The 20806-nt window shown below is 41.0% G+C and overlaps 1 protein-coding gene across 1 annotated transcript in view; it reads right to left on the minus strand.

The window, feature by feature from the left end:
- Positions 1–6487: 6487 nt before the first annotated feature.
- zfhx3b (zinc finger homeobox 3b) overlaps positions 6488–20806 on the minus strand; it is a 142454-nt gene continuing 128135 nt past the window's right edge. The window contains exons 9-11 of the mRNA XM_030720437.1: positions 17827–17950; positions 11833–17340; positions 6488–11360 (exon numbers count right to left, since the gene is read on the minus strand). Coding sequence (XP_030576297.1) covers positions 9610–11360; positions 11833–17340; positions 17827–17950 — 7383 coding nt within the window. The 3' untranslated portion in view covers positions 6488–9609. The remainder of the gene's footprint in view (positions 11361–11832; positions 17341–17826; positions 17951–20806) is intronic.

A 20806-nucleotide genomic window follows, 5' to 3' on the forward strand; every position in this document is an offset into this window, starting at 1 on the left:
CAAGAACTTAGACCTCAGCATGGTAACACCACCCAGCTTGGGTCAGCGTATACAAGTCAAGTCTGTGATATTCTATCCAGAGGAGCGGTGCTTGTCTTCTGTGCTATAAAAGAGAACATTTCTGCGGTATGTCAGGGGCTATTTGGGATGCAGCATGTAAAAGGCTGAATCGTCTAAAGAGACAAATGACTCTAGGAAGCTGTCAGCTGCACCTTGGACTGAAATGACTGAGTTAGTGAGGTGCATTGAGAATGATAATTAAATATGGGGCCAAAGATTGGCAAGGTGGCCCCTCTACCTTTGGGCCAGGGGAGAGTGGGTTTCTGAGCTCACATTGCCCAGGGCCTATGTTAGAATCAGGCGCTAACCCAATTTCACACTGTGTGACCGGGCCTGGCCTGTTTCAATGCAGCAACTGAGTGTGAGTGCCATCTGGTCCAGGCCTGTGAAGGAAATGGCCTTGCTTTTCACACTGATCGGATTAGGGTGTTTTTAATTCATTCGAGATGTGCCCTTGCGTGTTAATTGGCTCAACATGGTCAATGAATTGTGCCTGTTGCTGCCACAGGATGTCCTCTTCTTTAAACTTACTTTTTCATAAAGAGGTTTTTAACAATGTTTTTGGGAATACGAAGTATAAAATATTAAACAATTCAGTTATTTTGTCTGCGCAATACAGCAGTTCAAATACTATTAGTTCATTCCAGAAACTACTATTACAAAATGACTTGTCCATCTACTGTGTTGCCTAAAAGTTCATTTCACACAGTTTACATTGAACTAACTAATGAAGTAGCTGTAACCTAGGTTACAATTTCAAGTTCATTCGAGCCCCAACAATGAACTCCTGATAGTTCATGTCCATGTCTTTTATTTTTTAAATGACACATATATTGGTGGCCAGTGAAGAACCTGCAACCACCATCCATACAGCCCATAATCACTGCCACTTTCCACATTAAATGAATTTTTAACTACAGAATCACAAAGCTGGACAGCTCAAAACAGATCAGTTCATAGATGTAATTCAGCTCAGTAGGAACTGTTTGCTCCTGGCCTTAGCATTTCTTGTTATTATCTATCACTGGCAGTTATTTCCTGGCCGGATGCTTCAACGCGGTGTGATGCCTCAAATTCAACGCCAAGCTGGCAAAATCTGCATAAAAATATGAGAGAGACTGTTTCCATTAGAATCTGCACTGATTTGCTCATCAAACATTTGTTGATGAGTACAATTCTAGCAATGCGCAGTTCACCACTGACTTTTAAAAAAAAGGGGATTCAATGAATGAATGAATGAATGGATGGACCTTTTTTTATGTATCCATGAAAAACACTGTATTTAGATTTGTCAGTGCCATTAAAGTCGCAATTTGTGAAGCATAATTGACAGATGTCATTTAAAGCCGTTTTCTCTTGCATTAATTCTCACTACTTACATCTCAGAAACATTTTCCAAGCTTGATCTGCTGATCACACAGGTAGCGCAGAGCCATCTCTAATTAGGAAGAAGCTCACAGTTGTAACTTAACATGTACTAATTAGGCTGGCACACTAACAATCCCAACCACAGGTCTAAATATAAAGCGTGGGCACACAGAATTTCAGTGGCTGAAGAAATTTGACAAGATCCCTCTAAGTATTAATTAAAAATTGTAAAGACATTAGAATTATAACAATACAGACAATTTTAAAGGTAAAGCCAGTAATGCCTTACTGTTACATGTTGGCCTAGCACACAAGTGGAGTCATTGTAGTGCCTTTTTTTCTGTACCTCAATGTTTGCCAAGAAATTAGTTTTTCTAAACAAGTACAGCTTGTATCTGACTTTTTTTTTTCTTTTGTGAGGGAATTGTCTAATATCCCAGGCTTCCCGAAGCATCCCCATAACTGCACAGTGCTTACTGTGTACCATCTTTGAGAGCGAATATATTTGAATTTGAATGGCAAAGAGAAATTTAGACTATATAAATTACACTTGCTCACTTTGTTCGGTAAGTAAATAATCTACAATGCCGTGAATATTAGCCACCAAGTCTAAATTTGGTTGTTTGTGTGATATAACAAATGTCAGCTCATGTAGCCATGGCTCATATGCTGATATATATAATATCCATAAGTATTCTTAGTGGGCCTAGTCTTGCAATCTGTTTGCTCTCAAGACTCATAAAAGAACAGGACTCAATTGCTCAACCTGGAAACCAATTAAAACTTTTATTGGAAGTAATACAAGTGGTACTTATGGGAAAAGTTTCAAAAGTAAAAAGTAAAGTTTAAAACGTGCAAGAGATTAAAAAGTGGGCATGGAAAATTATCCAATGCTACAACTTTAATAGGATAAAAGACAATCTGGTAATGAAAGTGGGTCAGAAAATATACGTATATTGTGTGGCAAAATGAGAAAAACATCATGCAGCATTTAGGAAAGGACAGAAAGCATAACACACTCAGGTAGTTTTTCAACCAGAATCAAACAATCCATTCATGGCTCATGTTTACCAGCCAACATTTAAAACTGCTTAAAGGAAGACACTGAGAAACGGCAAACTCTCCCTCCCCTTTTCTTTCCACCACCAGGCGATCACCCACAGACACTGCTGACTTTCGTTTTCACACGCGTGGATTCAAACTTCACTCTCCAACATGAAGGGACTTTCCTTGCACATCTGTGCAGCCTTTCTTTTTCTATTTTTTTTTATTTTATACTCCTTATACTACTCATCTGATCTGCTCTGACAAGATCCATGATTGGCCAAAGTCTTTAGTTTTTCTAAAGCCAGAGATCAGGTGCAGGAGTCTAGTTCCCTTCCAGACCACCTGAATTACAATATGCTGAAAGGTTGTTGCCTGTGGCAACTATAAATAACTATTAAGACATTTTAAAATTATTCACTTGGAACCAGTACTGTCCTGTATAGATCTCTGCACAGGAATAACAACTCTGTGATAGGCCCCAGGGCCCTACTTTTTTTGGACACTTTGTACTGGAACAAACACAGCAACTCATATTTTCTCTCTCTCTTCCTCTCTGTCTCTCTCTCTCACACACACATGGCAAATGCAAAAATAATAACATAATCAATAATATCAATAGCATAATTCCTTAATTCTTTGATAAGTCAGGCAGCTGTAATGTTTGTACAGGTGGAACAGAAAACATAAGCCCCCTAACCACAGGTGCTCACAGGCTGACTGGATGGGTCACCATACTGAACAAGAAGACGTATAAAACAGGATCATTTAAAATGCTGCTGCGCTGGCTAACTTCTCTGTAAGACACTCACCGAAAAACTAATTGTTGCATGGTTGACGCCTATAGGTTCGCAGGTATTTTTGCACAAATGACAAGGGACAAACTTGGTAAGTACAAGTAATATCTTTCCCAGCATGCCTCTCCGCCGCCAAACCTTTTCAGAATAGGTGCCTATTTTAATCAGTGGAGAGTTGATTGAGTAAATGTTTGCAGAGCTCAAATTCAATTCATAAGGAAAATGTATACCTCAAAAAAAGTTAGGCTCTGGGTCTCAAGATAGAACCATGACTTAATCACAGTCAAACGTGTCCACACGTGTCCACTTTACCGTAATGTTGTGAGCATAAGCCTGCAGTATAATATAGAGGAGGGCCCCTCCCACCCTCAGGGCACCATCAGATATTACACCTTTGTATCTTTGCCTACTGAGTTAAAAAACTGTGGGCATAATGACAGTTATAGGCATTAACATCTGACTCATGCCACAGGCCTTTTAATAAATGACTTGCGTGTTGGCTCATTTACCAACACCACTCCAGTCCCTTCATTCGTCAGCACTGGTGACGAGTGCCTTTCGCTGTAGTTTGTGCTACTTGCAGTGTGTCTGTAAATGTAATCAACAAACGAGTGAACAGAAATATTAATTTTGAACACTCTGCCAGCTGTTACTGCACCTTTGAATATGAGACGCAGAACTTTTTCTGTTACTGGTGAAAGTGTACACAACTATCGAATCCATATGGGCCACTACATAACAAAAAGTCATGCTTTTTATGGAATGCATAAAACTTTTCAGTAAAGGGGAGAAAATGAAAATCAGTAATGAAAAACAAACAGCAAGCGATCGAATCCCACAGCAGTCAAAAACGAGTCCAAACGAGTGCAGTTTATGCTCATACTTTTTTAATGTATCACAATGAGCAAGAAACATACTTGATGAAATATTTTCAAAGGAGTATATTCAATTACCATCTACAATCAACTTAACTAGGACAACAAGTTTTTTGTGACAAAAGTTTCTTTAAAAGTCTGAAGTTCCATGTGGTTGTATGTATGTTAGTTTCCATGTAATTTGGTACAGTTTGGAAATCTTCATATAATTACAGTAACAAAAAAGCTAACAAGACTACAGTATAGAAAAGACATCAAGAACAACATTTTTGGTTTAACTTGCTCTTTTTTGTACATTGCAAGGCTGTTTTTTTCTACCCTCAGATGGGCTGCCTGGAGCCACAGAGCCATGCTTATGAGGCTCGAAGGAGGAGTAATTCAAGGAAACAAAAAGAAAAACAAAAAAGAAAAAAAGAAACAAAAAAAAAAATCTCTAAAAGGATTAAAAAAAAAAAAAAAAATACATTGTGGCACCAGAAGTCACAAAAGGAACAGAGAGCTCCAAGTAACAGTTCGTCTTTGAAGTTTGGAGCAAATGGTTGTTTGGTTGTTAGTTTGGTTGTTAATTTTGGTTAATATGCTTTTTTTTAGTGTAACTGCCTCTTTAAGAATGACAGCTTTGAGAACCCATCCCCTCTCTGTGTTGTTAATTTCTCTATTTAGAACATGTAACCAACAGAGAGAGGGGTGAGCCGCCACTTGACTGGAGAGCTTTACTTGTCAACCAGAGACAAGCACAAGGAAATGAAACGGGTAGCAACATGAACTGGAAGATATGAAAGCAAGCATCTCTGTCCATCCTGTCCTGAAATTTGGAAAAAAGTCCATCAAAGAGCAGAAGCAGAGGCAGAGCTGAAGAAATAAAGGACAGACAGAAAGGAGAAAGAGGCAGCTGGAGCCACTTAAGTTCAGTTTCCTCTAAGGACTTTCCTCTGTGTATGACATACGTCCATTGGTTCCAAAGTCCATTCGCATTACAGAGTTGTCAGTAATCAAATAAGGAGGTGGTTTTTAAAGCTGTTTTGAGCCTGCCTTTGGCTCCCATGCCCAGTTTTGTGTGCCCAGAGCCTCTCTTGTCCTCCCAACAAGATCTCCAAAGCTTCCCAGAGTCCTTTTCATTTCTTTTTATTCCTTCTTCATCTCAAAAAACAAACAAACAAAAAAAAGTTGATGTCTTGGTTTTAAATATATCTATATCTGTATACAGGTACACTTTCGTTTTCACAGTGGGCAAAAAGATGACCTCTACAGCAAAACCTTGCCTTTATCTCTCACTTGTAATTGTCCATTAAAATCAAGTATCCCAATGTAAGGAGGTGGATCCCTGTATCCACAATAGCATCGTGTGCCACAATAAAATATACACTTATTCGGGGCACTTTTTTTTTTTTTTTCCTTTTTGTTTCAACTGCATAAAGCTTTGGCCACATTCATATATTCAATCAAAAGTTAAAAAAAACAAAACAAAAAAAACTGCTCAGTGCTTCGGTTTCATCGTTCTCATTTCTGATGGTTATCTTTTAAAATTTAATTTTCTGAATTCGAGTTATTCACAATCCAGCTTTGTGGTTCAGCTTGTTTTGGTGAGTAACATATAACAAAAAAAAAAAAGGCAAACAAGGAAGAAAGAATTGATGCTGGCTCTTAGAAAACGCACGCGCGCGTGCACAAACGTACGACACACACTTACACAAACATACAAACTCATAGAGAGTCCATGCTGGCTGAATCTAATGTGGAGACCTCAACTCTGTCTTCCACAAAAGAGCCCAAAAGATTACACTTTGGAAAAGAAAAAAAAAAAAAGAGCAAACAGTATCATTGAGACAATGAATATAAAGTGGCCAGGTCATAATTTTTGTTTTTTGTTTCTTAATTTCAGCAATTCAATTTAAAGCTAGTGTTAATTTATGATTAAAAAAAAGTAATATACAGGAACTGAAATAAAATACAAATACTTATAAGAAAATAACAATACATGTCTGACAATTAAAATAAAGCAAACATATTTGAGGAAAAACTGTACAACTTAAGGATCTTTCAAAACAAGAAAGTACACATGAACAGTATTTCAGGGAACTGGACTTGAGAAGTAGCAAGCTTGCAGACCAGATCTACTGACTTTCAACAGCATGCTGTAGTATTAACACCAAATCCCATTTCTCTACAAGATGAAGCATTTTTAAACACTTTTGAGATTGTGCCTTTTATTTGTTAGGGCAAAAATATATTGACTATACAATAGTGGCCAAAAAGTAGTTCTTCACAAATTTAAATATGTCTTGGTTTTGGTTTTAAAAAAAAAAAAAAAAAAAAAAAAAAAAGATTAAATGATGTATTCATCATATTATCGGGGAGAAGGGCGGGGTACCTATGCACATCCATTTCCATTGCAACAAAATGATGTAAGTGACTTCTTTGGACATAAAAGCATCCTAACAATTTGAAAACAAGAGACATCTTCAAAAAAACCTCCTACTTTTTCCAGACGTAATGCTTTGGAATGAAGATGTCCCTTAGAAACCTGTAATCTATGTGTGGAAGTGGCACCCTGCAGACACATGCGACAAGTGACTGGTAGACCCCCCCCTCTAAAGGGAGCGACAACACCTCAGCAAAACGGCCATTATTTCCCTCTGAGACTAGTTGTAGGTTGACTGGTGTAAATGTTACTAAACCTATGAGACGCATCAGTACCAGATGTATTATATACATTTTTTGGTAACCACTATTACTTGCTTAACAAGTGAGCAACAACCTTGACTGGATGGAGGGATTTTCAGCAATGTTCCATGCCAGCACAAAATGACATATGGAGGTCACTTTCTTCAGCAACCGATGATGCAAAAAATTTACACAACAGTTTACAGTCACTTCAAAAATGAGGAAAAAAAAAATTAGATTGTGACAATTAAAAGCAATCAAATGAAATAGGATCAGTCCTTGCTTAATAAAAATCCATTGTGATATTTGGAATGCACTGTTCTTTACAAACGTTATAGATCATTGGCTTTAAACATTGGTCTATTCAAAAAGAAAATCGGCAAAATGTCCTTTGGAACATATATTCACAGTCTTCAAAGTTCCGTTTTTGCAACAAGAAAAAAAAAAAAAGGTGTTGCAGAGGCAAGAAATTGGTTTATTGTTTGTTTTTAAAGCTTAGCCAAAAGCAAAATGAGCATGCATCTAGGTACTCTTTTTTTTTTTTCCTCAAAATTCTACATTAGCAGCAAAACGTATGTCCTTGAAGACCAGACCTTATACATTTTCTTAAAAAAATTGACATTTGAATGTGACAAAAGTCAAACAAAGATTAATAACCTCTATCTTACAAACTGCAATGGCTCTGTAACGGTGCTACTCCACAAAGCAAGGACAAGGGCCCTTTTTGGTTTTTGGTATTTACGTAAAAAAGCCACCTGTTTGCTTGCAAAGAAGCAGAAACGGCAACTCTGATGCGTACTCCTTTATCTTTTAAAACTTTGTTTTCTTTCCTCTAAAAACAGCAACAAATTCTCAAGTATAAAGAACCCTCTTTTCTCATCTTTATGCACCAATGGTGAAAGTGTTTAGTCTTTGGATTTTCTTTTTGTCTTAAAGCGTGAGAATTATTATTAGTATTCTTTTTTCATTTTCACTTATGACAACAAAAATGTCAAAATGAAAAAAAAAAAGAAAAAAAAAAAAGAGAGAGACCGTAGCCACACTACATGAAGAACAAAAGACCTGCTTTGTATACATATCTACAAACACAGGAGAGCAGAGGAAAAATAAGTGCCAAGAAAGGAACAAAAAAGAGTGAAAAATAGGAGTCAGACAGTGATAAGTGCACAAAGGTAACACAAAAATTAAATTAAATAAAACTTTCAATATTTCACCCATTATCTTTTTCATTTTGGTTAGAGCAATCCCAACCAAATCATAAAATTTAAATAATGCTAAAAGAGGATCCTGCCTTGTCAGGAGGGGCATTTGGGTTAATGTTTCCCAAGAAGTTAAGAATAAGACAGAAATAAAGTTTCGATAAATTACCTGTCCATAATCTAGACTATCGGAATGACCAAGACAACATCAAATGAAGTGTCATAAAATTGGACAATACAAAAGCTAAATGTACATAAAGGTTTTTTCTTCCATTCTACCATACTGTTTAAATTGGTTTCCAATGCAACATCCTACTTAACACCAAAAATGCTTGTATCTATTATAAATACAGAAGGCTGATTCATTCTTTTTTTTTTTTTTAAATTAAAACTATTCATCGCCCGTTATCATGTCTGCAATGCTTTTCTTGTATGGGATAACTGGGACTGTAACCTACCCACTTTGAAAGGATTTCTGATGTTGAAATCAGCAAATCATTTGACCCTATTTGAATGCCCAGAAACAATGCCTTATCAAGATTGAATTCAACTTAAACTTTCTATTATTAAATCAAGTTCAGAAAGAAAAAAAAAATAAAAATAATGCTCATCTCCTGTTGGAAACACAAGGTGAAAACATGAATTTCTGTAACAGAAAAACATCTGTGAGCTGTTGACCTGAGAATAAAATAGACATTACATTATTCTTTCACTTTTGCAAGCCATTGGTATCTGAATGCTTAAATAGCAAGAAAACTGATAGACTATTCTCCCATACAGTACATACTGGCTTTTTGTGGCTGTGCTATTAAGTAGAAATTATTACAAAACAAAGGGACAGCTCGTTGACTTGCATTTCTTCAAAAGGGTTCTTGGGCCATCTGTCAACTTTGAGGCAGTCCATTGCCATACAGTACAGCATTCCTCCACCATTACCCAAAACATGACTGCAGCGATCGGTTCTGTTCTCACGTATTAGTATGCCTGTACACCGATTAGCCACAACACTAAAACCACTGACAGGTGAACCTCGTTACAGTGTGATGCTGGGAAACCTTGGCATTCATGCGGATGATATTTTGACCAACCACACAACAGGATTAAGGAACACGACAAAGAACCTATAAGGTGTTAACTTGGCCTCCGACCTCCCCAGATCTCAATGCAATCCCAGCCTGCTGCCGATATCCCAGTACCAGACACCACAGGACACAGCGAAGGGTCAAGCGTCCATGCCCTGATGGGTCAAAACTATTTTGCTGGCACAGTGGGGACGTAACACAACATAATGCAGGTGGTTTTGATGCTGTGGCTGATCGGTATATCTCAGTTGAGTAAAACAAAAACAAAAACAAAACAAAACAAAATACAAAAATGAAAACCAGCATGTTGATATGGGAAAACAATCCACTAACATTTAAATTTTTGGTTACAAGCTTTGGAATTGCAGTTAGTCTTTACACATCTTTTTCTGAAATTGGTTTGTATACTTTTAATGTATTTTTAACATTGCTGCTTTTTATGTCTTTTTTTTGTCATTTTTTAATTTTTTTTTTGTCTTTTAGTGTGTTTTTTAAATATTGTCCATCACTGAAAGCTCTTTTACAATCTGATGGAGTCTGTTCCTACACTAGCAAGATTACTACTACAACTATTACTGTCTTTGACAAAGCCAGGCTGCTGCGGCTCCTCCGCCGTCCTGCCCAGCCTGTTTGCTGACTTCTGACTGCTGTCAGAGTCAGACTCGTCGGTAAAGACGTCTGTTGGTATCGAGGTCTGAACTCCTGAGGTGCTCAATGAACTTGAGGTAACCGTTGAAGGTGAGGACACTGGAGGAAAAGAGGAGGAAGAAGAGGAGGGACTAGCATTGGGCTTCCCAGCTAAAGCTCTGGGGAAAGGGGCCTGGGACCAGGGTTTTCCGGCAGCTGTGGTGTTGAGTTGGGTAGTAGAGGAGGAGCACAGAGATGAGGAGACAGCAGAGGATGGCATGGTGGCTGATGTTGTTGGCGGGGGAGGAGGGCTGCTGATGGGATGAGTGGCAGACTGCGAGGTAGATGCGGTGTTAGGATTGGGGAAGCAGGCTGAAGAGTGAGGTAATAAACTAGTAGCGTGCTCTTTGGCATTTCTGACTGATCTCTTGATTGTTCTGTGTTTGTGCAATGCCGATTCCAGGTGTTGACTGAGTGCTTTCTCCCCATCCAACGTAGTGTCACAAGCCAGGCAGTCATAGAGACTTCCAGCCCCTACACCTACGCCACCGGGGACACGCAGCAACATCTCTTGCAGGTTTGCCACAGACTGACCGAAAAAGCAGTTCGATTTAAGGTGGGTAATAGCCGCTTCTTCCTTGGTGAAAACAGCTTGACACTTGCGGCATGCCAGTTTATACTGCACCTTGGGGACGATATACTGGTCTAGATGGGTGTCCACAGCTTTGCCATCCATCTCATTCTGCTCGGAGGGTACTGTATTATGAGAGGAGGAGGAGGAGGATGAGGAAGAGGAGGAGGAAGTGGGGGGTTCACTTTGCAGATTGCCCTTTTGCTCCTCTGTTTTTACTGGATCTTTGGCAGAATCTTTGCGATCCCCCAAGGTTTGAGGGGGAACTGGAGTTTGGCTCGCCTTGGGTTGCTGGATCTGCTGAAGCTGCCGCTGCTGCTGCTGTAGTGCCTCCTGCAAACTCTGCTGATATTGCTGGTAATGCTGCAGTAGGGACCCTGGAGACAGGCCCATTAGTGCTTGTGACAAGGCTGGGTTGTAAGGGAAGAGACTTTCCATACCATACATTGGTTGCAGGTAGCCCCCTTGAAGAGCCCCAGGAATCTGAGGGGTATAATATGGGGAAAAGCCAGGCATGAAGTAGGGTAGAAACTGGTTTGTGAGGAGAGCTGTGGGGTCTGATGCCAAAGCAGCCTGGAGGGCCTGAAGCTGGGCAGGATCTACCACATACTCCATTCCAGGTGTGGGCATAGACGTGGCAGGAACAGCTGTGTCTGGTTTCTCCTTTTTGGCGCTGGCAGCAGAAGTGGAAGGGGCAGGGGTGCTTCCAGTTGATGATGGAGTTGAGGGCTTCTCTGTCTTTTCCTTGGCCTTCTCCTTCTCTTTGACTCTCTCAGCATCACGTTCTTTGGGAGGTTCAGGTCGCGAGCCAGACTGAGTGGTTGAGGACGTGGAGTTGGAGATGGAGGTGGAGTTTGAGTGGGAAGCAGACGTGTTGGTCTGGGCTGGGCTGGATGCAGCAAGAGACGACGAGGAGGGAGGCTTGTTGGGCAATCCAGATGTGGGGAGACTAGGTGAGGGGACACTGGCACCAGGCATGTTCAGGAGGTTTGAGGGTTTTGGAGGAGTTAAAGCTGGAAATTTTCCAAAAACAGACAAGAAAATAAGACTTAATAGGATTTTATTATGTGGAATTGCAGTGCATTTTTAAAAGAATATTCAACTGTAACAAAACTAATTAAATATGCAATATCAAAAGCTGAAAAACAGACAAAAGCTAATCATTACATGAATGATAATAAGCTTGTGTAATGTCATTTGTTCAGTATCTTGTGGTATTTGCTGGTCTAAAGTGTTAACATTTGAGGCAGGTCAGGTACCTAGTAGCACAACAATGGGAACAATGGCAAAAGTTGTTAAATTATATTAAGCATATTTGTGTCAGTGCGAATGAATATATGTGACAGACTGATTCATGGTTATATCTGATTCATGGAAATACACAACATTTCCTGTAGTAATAGCTGAAATGTGTACTTTCAGGTGACTCTGCACCTGAAATGTCAGCCATGAATAGCGGTGAATAAATGCCAAACAGTGACGTACCTGAATTAGATGAGTTAAAGCTGGAAAGAGAGGGGCTGCCAACCCCTGGTAAAAGGACAGGTGGGATGCCTTGCAGGTTTGGATAAGCCGACTGGAGATTTAAAGCCTGCATTGCAGGGCTATCAAACATGCCCTGCTGCTGCATGGCCTGCTGCTGTGCCAGTCCTAAAACTTCATTGGCCTTCTTAATGCGGTCCATTTCTTGCTGGGCCATAAGTTGGCGGACAGTAGCTGGGTCAAAGTATTCTTTCTCCTTATCGATCTGGCTGCCAATTGTATCCTTCACCTTAGAGATGTGTTGCTGGGAGAAAATGTGATCACGAACAGAGAGGCGAGCGCTGTATTTAACACCACACAAAGTGCATTCAGTCTTGGGCCCCTCGTAAGATGTCTGATTTATCCCGAAGTGCTTGGCCATGTTGAGCTTTGCCTTTTTCTCCTTCGCGCGGGCATTTTGAAACCACACCTGAACCACTCTCTTTGGAAGTCCAATTTCATTGCCAAGTACTTCACATTCCAGCATAGTGGGTGTCCTGTAGTCGTTAAAACAAGATTTCAACACTTTCAGCTGGAGATTAGTCATCTGGGTTCGGAAGCGCTTTTGGCCGGGTCTATCTTCAAAGCTCCTGCTACCGGAGGCTCCAGGACTCGGTGAGCAAGGGTCAGCCAGACTCGACGTCTCACTGTGGTCAATCATATTTTCATTTTCATAGTCCTTAGCATAATAGCTTGTCGCAGGGCTTACTAGTCCTGAGGACATCTGGTCATCATTTTCAAGAATGGGGGCTGTGCCACCAGACTTGGATAGGTAATCTCCACTATTGTGGCTGTGCTTTGCATCAGCACTGTCATTATCAGCATTAGCCTCATCACCTGTGGTTGTATCTGTAATGGCTGTATTCACAGAAGAGCAGTCATCATTATCAAGTTTGCTCTGATCAAAGCTGAGGTTCATAGAGGACATGGTGGCAGTCTCAAAGTCTTCCATTCCTTCAACTTTGATGGATGAAGGGCTCAGTAGACCCCTGGGAGACAAGTCCAAGCCTTTGTTCCCTGGTGACATGGAGGAGCTTTGTCCATCGCTGTTTGCAGTGGGGGGCAGCTGGGAGTAACCTGATGTCTCGAGAGCATCCATTTTTATTTGCATGCTCTCCTGCTCAGGTAACATACCACTGAGAGTTAAATTATATCCAGCACGTTTGGCTTCATGCCAGTGACGAGAGCGAATGTGTGCTTCAAGGGCAGTTTTTGCTTTAAAAAGAGCCCGACAAAAAGGGCACCTACGATGAGCCTGAGCTGGACCTACTGCTCTAAACTGGCCTTTTCTCTCTCTAGCTCTAGTGTTCTGGAACCAGACTTGTACAACTCTCTTTTTCAAACCCACCTCAACAGCAATGTGGTCAAGCATTTTGCGCGTAGGATTTGAATCTAATAAATACTTTTGATAAAGGATCTCTAGCTGCTCAGGTGTGATGGTGGTTCTAAGCCGCTTGTCTCTCTGTGGCTCTTCTCCACTATTTGTGCTGTCGTTCTCTCCTGGGCTAGTGCTAGCTTTCTCCTCTAACTTCCTTTTCAGGGAGTTCATAGTGGAGGTTGGGGTGGACGGAGAGGTGGCAGAACTGCTTGGAATTTGTGGCACCCCAGAGATTAGCTGGGTTGCCAGGAGAGGATTGCTGGGATCAAAAAGCATGAAAGGCATGTCAATTGGACGGTCGAGGAATTGCGGATGGATGAATTGATTTTGCACAGAAAGGAAGTGTAATTGCTGGTGTTCCTGCCAGTGCTCAAAGGAGGGGAAGCCAATCTTGCACTGTTCACACTGGTATGGGATCATCTGCTGTGCCATTTGTTGTGTGGCAGAGGCCAGGTGTTGATTGAGGCTCATGTGAGAGCTTTGCGATGAAGCCTGGCTTGTCTGAGAGGCTGACAGACCGCTCTGCTGTTGTTGCTGAGAAAAGGAAGGAGTTGAATGCTTGATGGATTTAGAAACATTTTGGATCTTCTCTTCTCTCTGAGGTCTCTGGTGTTGTGCCTCAGACTGCGGTTGGTGCACAATTTCTTGCTTAATGGAGGTTTGGTTTTCTCGCGGATCAGCAGTTATTTCTGGTAACTGCTTGGGCTTCTCATCATAGAGGTTTGAGGTGGTTGCTGGTGATGCCTCGTCTTTTTCGGAGGAAGGGAGGTGTGAGAATGCTGAAGTCGTGGGTGGAAGTGGGCAGAGACTCGAAGAGGAGGGCATTGGGGTGTGACAGGAAGACCCAGAGGGAGTATAACATTCATTGGAAAAATCAACTGAATCCTCATTTTGGCTGTCATACTGTCCATCCTCATCTTCATCTTTGTAACACAGCTTCTTTTGGTGTTTTATCAGATCAAATATACGCTGGAAAACCAGGCTACATTTCTTGCACTGGTAGTTCAGATTAGATGTGCGAATGTATCTGTCATTTGACAGTTCTCTTCTTTCACCATCTTTTCCTACATCACCTTGATTTTCATAATTCTTCCTTGCCTTCTGGCGTGCGTTTTGGAACCACACAACAATGACACGGGTGGGGAGGCTCAAAAGGTTCGAGAGCTGTTCAAATTCATCATCTTTAGGATAAGCATTGGCATCAAAGAAATCTTGCAGAACTCTTAGCTGGTAGTCAGTAAACCTAGTCCTGGATGATCTCTTGCTTCCATATAATTCTTGTTTCAGAGGTTCAGGAGAAGGAGGTTTGGAATCAACTTTAGTGTCTTCCAGAGTTGTTGTTGGTGGATTATTGAAATTGTATGGTGAATCTTTATTGCGCTGCCTTTCTTTAAAAAGGGTATTTCTGAACCAGTGCTTTATCACTTTTTGTGGAAGCCCCGACTTGTCTGCCATCTCTTTGATCTGCTCCTCGTTTGGTGAATTGTTGATGTCAAAGTACTGTCGTAGGACCCTAAGCTGGTCATCGGTTATGCGTGTCCGTGGCCTCTTGTTCTGCTGCTGCTGCAGCATGGCTGGTGTAAGTTGCTGTTGGTAGAGCTGGGCCAGGTCTGAGGCCAGGCTTGGCTCAACAGATGGTAACTGGGGAGGCAACTGAGTAGGCAAGGACTGAAGGGACATGGGCTGCATCATAAGCGGTGAGAAGAGGGGCAAATCCATTGGCATGGGTATCTGTGTCATTGTAACTGGTGGCTGTGGGGGTGGTACGGTTGGAGGTGTGAGTGAGGCCGCAGACACAGGAATATTTGGTGTGGGAGCTCTTTGGGGTGGCGGAGGAGGAGGTGGTGGAGGTGGAGGTGGTGGTGGAGCTGGAGCAGCCTCTGGTGTAGGAGGTCTCAGTGGATAGAGTTTATCATAATGTTCTCTGTATTCCTTGGCAAACCTCTCAAGGGATCGGAATGGAAAGAAAGCCTGGTGGATATGCTCCTGGTGACTCTTCAGAATCAGGATGTTTGAAAAAAGCTTGCCACAGGCTTCACATTCCAGTTTCTCTAATCCCCCAATGGGGTCCACCACTCTTGTTATTCCACCTGGACCACTTGATCCAGTAGGTCCAGCTGTCTTTTTCTGAGCTTTCTGTTTATTTTCATTGTACTGAATTACTAACTCAAACCCAAAATTTTCCAGCAGGGCTTTAGTTGCATTTCCTCGAGCATCTGAAGCAATCCTCGGTGGAGGCAAGCCAGTATCATGGTTTATGTTTATTGAAATATGCTGACTGTCCTTTTCTTTTGGCTTGCTGTCTGCAGAATCTTTATTTACATAGTCCTCATTTTTTTCACTTGCATCCCTCTCTCTTTGTATTTCTCTGTCCTTTTCACTCTGAGAGGAGGGAGGTTTCTGCTTTAATTCAACCGGCTGGAGGAGAGATGCACTTTGTTGCAGCAATGCCATTTGGCTCTGAACCTGCAAATGAGGCTGTTGTTGCTGCTGTTGCTGTTGCTGCTGCTGTTGCTGCTGCTGCTGAAGGTGGTGGTGCATCAATTGCTGCTGCAAGCAGCTCTGCTGGGCTGAGTTTTTAAGATCTTCGAGCAGTGAAGAGCTGGTGGTTCCAGCTAGGCCAAGTGCTGAACTGCTGATGCTGATCTCAGGATTTAGTTGAAACTCTGCTCCAGGGATATAGAAAGGAAACAGCAACTGCTGCTGTTGCAGAGGCAGAAGTGCATCCGTTGTCATTGGGAAGTGCTGCAGAAGTGCTGGGTTGAAAAGCTGTGATTGTAAAAGAGCAGCTTGCTGCTGGAGCTCTTGTTGAAGCTGTGCCTGAGCTTGGGCTTGAGCCTGAGCCAATTGCTGTTGCTGCTGAAGCTGTTGCTGTTGCCCCCTAGCAGAGAGGATATCTGAAAATTTGGACTTTTTTACTTCATGGTTCTCAGATGGTGAGGAGCGGCAGCTCAATGAGGAATTTCCCTGGCTTTCAGTGCTGTGAGTCTGGTTTGTGTGGTTTCCTCCAAGAATATTCTGAGCTGCTTGACTCCCAGAAGAGCTGTGGTTGGTAGAGCTAGTATTTGAGTTGCTGGCTGGGCTTGGGCTAGATGTCGAAGTGCTCACGCCAGACCCTCCACTGCTTAAACCAGTAGCACTTGCAGAACTTGTGATTCCCCCTGCTGCTTCAAGTTTGGCTGCCCTAGCTTTGGTCTGGTGTAAAACAGAGCGCATGTGGATTTCCAAAGTTGAACTCTGGCTATAGGCCACATTACAAGTGCTGCACTTGAATGGCTTGTTGTCAGGGCTGCTGGTAGGCTCAGGTTGACCAGTAGTAGACTCCTGAAGAGCTCTCTTCACCTTGTGTAGATGGGAGACAGAGTTGTAATGAACCAGAAGGATGTTCTTCTGTGTAAAAGACTCTTTGCAGACAGTGCACTTAAAAGGACGGGATGGATCCAAGAATTTTTCCATCGTAAAGTTAGGGCCCTTTCTGAACGGCAAAGCACGTTTAGGTTCAGATCCTGAATCCTCCTGCAGTGAGCCAGAGTCACTGCCTGTTGGACTTTGTTTTTCCTCTGGATCACTTTCATCTCCCTCTCTGTCGTCCTCTCCCAGACTTCCATGCTCTTCACCAAGGGTTGGATCACCCATTGCCATAATGTCACCATTCATCAATAATCCCCCATATAGCTGCTGGATGTCAGCTTCACTCAGCTCCAGGTGACTGGATTCTAAATGCTTCTTTAGGGCCTGTAGTGTTCTGAAGCTTCGCTGGCAAAGACAGCACATTGTGGCTGCCCTGATCACATGATATTGTGAATGGAGTTGTAACTTCTCCACAGTCTTGAAGGCCAGGCTACACTGGTTGCAGCGGTATTTGTAGACATGGCGATCTGAAACAGGCAGCTGGTGCCTTTTGTTGTGAACCTCATTGAAGTGCATTTGTAGGGAGTTGGACGTTTTGAACACTTGATTACAGCCTTTCTTCCAGCACAGGAATCCTGTGGCATCCTCACGTTCTGATTGCTGATCTTCCGCAGGCGACTTGCGAGCTTCAGCTATTTCAGGAGGGAGTGACGCCCCTTTTTCTGGATCGGCATCTGACGCATCTGTGGACAAACAGGTCAAGAGAAGATAGCCATTCATCAGATTCCACATTTGCTGAGTGGATTTTTTTCCAGTAATATCAATAAAGTACATTCAGTATGTTAGTGACATGGGAAGGTGCCAAAAATGAAAAAGCACCGATTAATTACAAAACCTGCAAACACCAACGTTCATATTGCGTTGTTGTGAATGTGGGCCAAAGCATGAGAACTGCGTTCTCTTTCACTGTACATGCCTTTTGTAATATTATCAAATACTTAATAACTCTTTTTTTTTCAGCCTATGTAATAACTACAGACCTGATTTTTTTCTCCAGAGTGTAAATACACAGGTATAAGGTCATACAATTTAGTTGAATCTCATAAATGTATACCAATGATTACCGAGAGTATTAATTTGCCCGTTATAGAACACATACCTGAAACTACTTTGAATACTACTACTACTGTATAAAGAAAAGATGACATTTTTAACAGCCAAATACTAACCAGCTTGCTTCTTTGTCTCTTCAGAGTTAGAGTTGGCTGTAGCATGAGGGGCGCTCTGTGACTCTCTGTCTGGACTCGGTACAGGTATGAACATGCTTGCTGGTAGTGCTTCAGTTGTCGTCACCTGGAAAAACAATTGTAAAAGCATGAACAAACAGGTGAGGTAACTTCATCTCTTAGTTTAAATGACTAAATCGATACTACTGATACAAACAAGTATGTATTAATGAAGTGGAAAGATGAGCCTAGGTTCTCCCTGCTCTCAAAAGGTTATAGTCAATCACAAGTGACTGATAACACGATATCTGTTTATTCTTGTTGCTCTCCCCCAACTTAGCTCCTATTGCTCCCTCTGATTGCCCCTTGTCACCCCCAAACCCATTAAAAATGCTCATTAAACAGTTTCCTATTGAACAATAGAGTCTCATTTTGTAATGAGGCTCTACCTTTTTCATCCATTTTTCACTTAACTTTACAAACAGAGTAATAATCTTTAGTCTACAAGTTGCATTTCAATTTACATCGCTTCTATATTAAGACACTTTTTACTGGTAGGTCTTTCAAGTAATACCAATTAAACATGCCCTGCATAAAGGACATGAAAGGGGAAAGAGATCTTACGTACTTGCTGCTGAAAGTATCAATGTTGGTGTATACACAGTACATAATGTGTATGCTTTCTAATTACGCCTCTAATAAGAGAGTGAGAACACAACTGAAAGTACTGTAGCATGTCACATCACCCCGAGGCCAGATCCAAATAGAGCAGAATCTACCCTGAAGCAGCAGGGTTTCCGAGGTTTGGTGTAACCCTTTACATCCCAGCGTTAAACACTATGCGATAACTCTGGTCACACATTCACTAGAAGACACCCGGCCATTCCCTTCTTTGTTTATTTTACCTCTTTATATCTTAAAAATGAAAAGTAGAAAATTAGTGCAACCAGCATGGAGACATGTTTAAAAAATAAAAAAAAATAAAAATTTACATTACAAAGTGGACTGTTTCTAGACAACTGCTTCATTAGGCGATTACAGGCAAGAGCAGAGTATCCCAAGGTCACTTTTAATTTGGACAGCCTAATTGGCAAACATAGTTCAAAATGGCTATCATCCAGTCAGACTCCGAATTAATGAAGCACAATTATTTTCATTACCCCTATCTTCCACAGACAGAAAATGAGACATAAAATCAGAGAGGGAGGATTGGAGGAGTATGTGTATGTCCTATATAGGATTTACTATCTATCTATCTATCTATCTATCTATCTATCTATCTATCTATCTATCTATCTATCTATCTATCTATCTATCTATCTATCTATCGTGTGTATGCACTGAATGTGAGAGAGAAGCATAAGAGACATTGAAAATAAAGGAAATTAACTGAAAGGAAAGACGATAAGTGGACGAAGGGATGAAGGGTGGGAGATATGAATGCATCATTATGCATGCTTGGCAAGAAATAAAAGTCACCTATTTCAAAATTAATTAGGCTCCTCTTGGTAGACATGTGAAAAGGATAAAGTACCTTTCTATCTGCATTCACTAGTTATAAAAAAGGTGCTGGCTTTAATGCGTGTTATATTACCTCTGTTCTATCTCTTCTTGTAGTGGTTCAGTACATTACTACCTCTATAAAAGAAATAAATACTGCCGTCTACCATACTAATGTGCTTGCCATTTACTTTCTGGATGGGAGATGAAGGTGGTTAAGCAGCAGACAGAGCAATGTTTTATTCGCTGATTGTCCGGCAAGCTATTTAGTTACCAGGATAGAACAGAAAAAAGGTTTGCTCAGTGATTTACATGAAAACTGGGATGATAAAATTTTACTTCTCCTTGATGAGCATTGAAAAAAGCAGGGGGAAATTTCTACATAGGTACAAAAGTATGTACCAGTGAACTAAAGCAGGTGTAAAGATCACAGTACTCAAGTTACAAATCATACAAATTTGTTATAGAACTGGAGCTGCAAACTGAGATTTTTAAACTGTTTTTTTTTATTTTTATATAAGCTCTAATTTAGGCAGATTAATGGTGAACAGCAACATCTCAGCTACTTTTATTGAAATTTCATGAAGTGCAGCGACTGTTCATTACATTCTGATTAATCCGTGTCACAGTTATTTCAACACAAATAATAAAAAGGACTTGTTTTGACTGGCACACAGGTGATCATAGACGTGGCAATAATGTCAGTGATCTAATAAATGAACTGGGAGCTAAGAGACCTGCTCATCTTGAAATGATTAAAAAATACAAAAACCGATTACAAGCTCCCCTCCCCAGATGACTTTGATTAGAAGAGAGCAGGAAAAGGCTCTCTGGTGATGGGTACATTAAGACAATGGGAGGAAGAAAAAAAAAAACAGAAGAAAAGTATGCGTCTTAAAAGGTCTGATCATTTCCAGCAAGCCAATGGGATTGCCTGTAGCCATTACACACTTAACAGCATTCTTTGTGTTGACTGAATGCTAGCAATTTAGAGCAGTGAGGGCAAGAATGACACAGATACACAGCCATTTCAGGGTAAGAAATTCATTAACAGTGAGTTGCTATTCTTGTCAGCATTAATGAATCCTTCTGCTGGTCCTTCAGCTGACCGACTGCTTGGGTCCTGACTGGTAATAATGTAATCACGTAGAAAAATTCTCGACCTGGAGCTTTGATTAGCGGTGGTTTTCTTGCCTTCACCACAAAAATATAACTGCAGAGTGAATAACACTCAGAGACACTGGACTGTGTGGGTAGAGAAATTGGAATCAAACTTGAATAGGTGCTATTTAAACAATATAGCTTGCAAAGGTAGGAAGGACTACCTTAGCCAGCTTACATATTAATGCATACTACTGCTATAGCAGCTAATGACCATAGTAAAAATTATACTCCTATACTCAACATAATACATACCACCCTAATAAAACAAAGGACTATTTCAATATACCTTGAAAAATACAAATTCTTGAAATAAACCATG

Source organism: Archocentrus centrarchus, chromosome 3 (genome assembly GCF_007364275.1).
Source record: "Archocentrus centrarchus isolate MPI-CPG fArcCen1 chromosome 3, fArcCen1, whole genome shotgun sequence".
Lineage (NCBI taxonomy): Eukaryota > Metazoa > Chordata > Actinopteri > Cichliformes > Cichlidae > Archocentrus > Archocentrus centrarchus.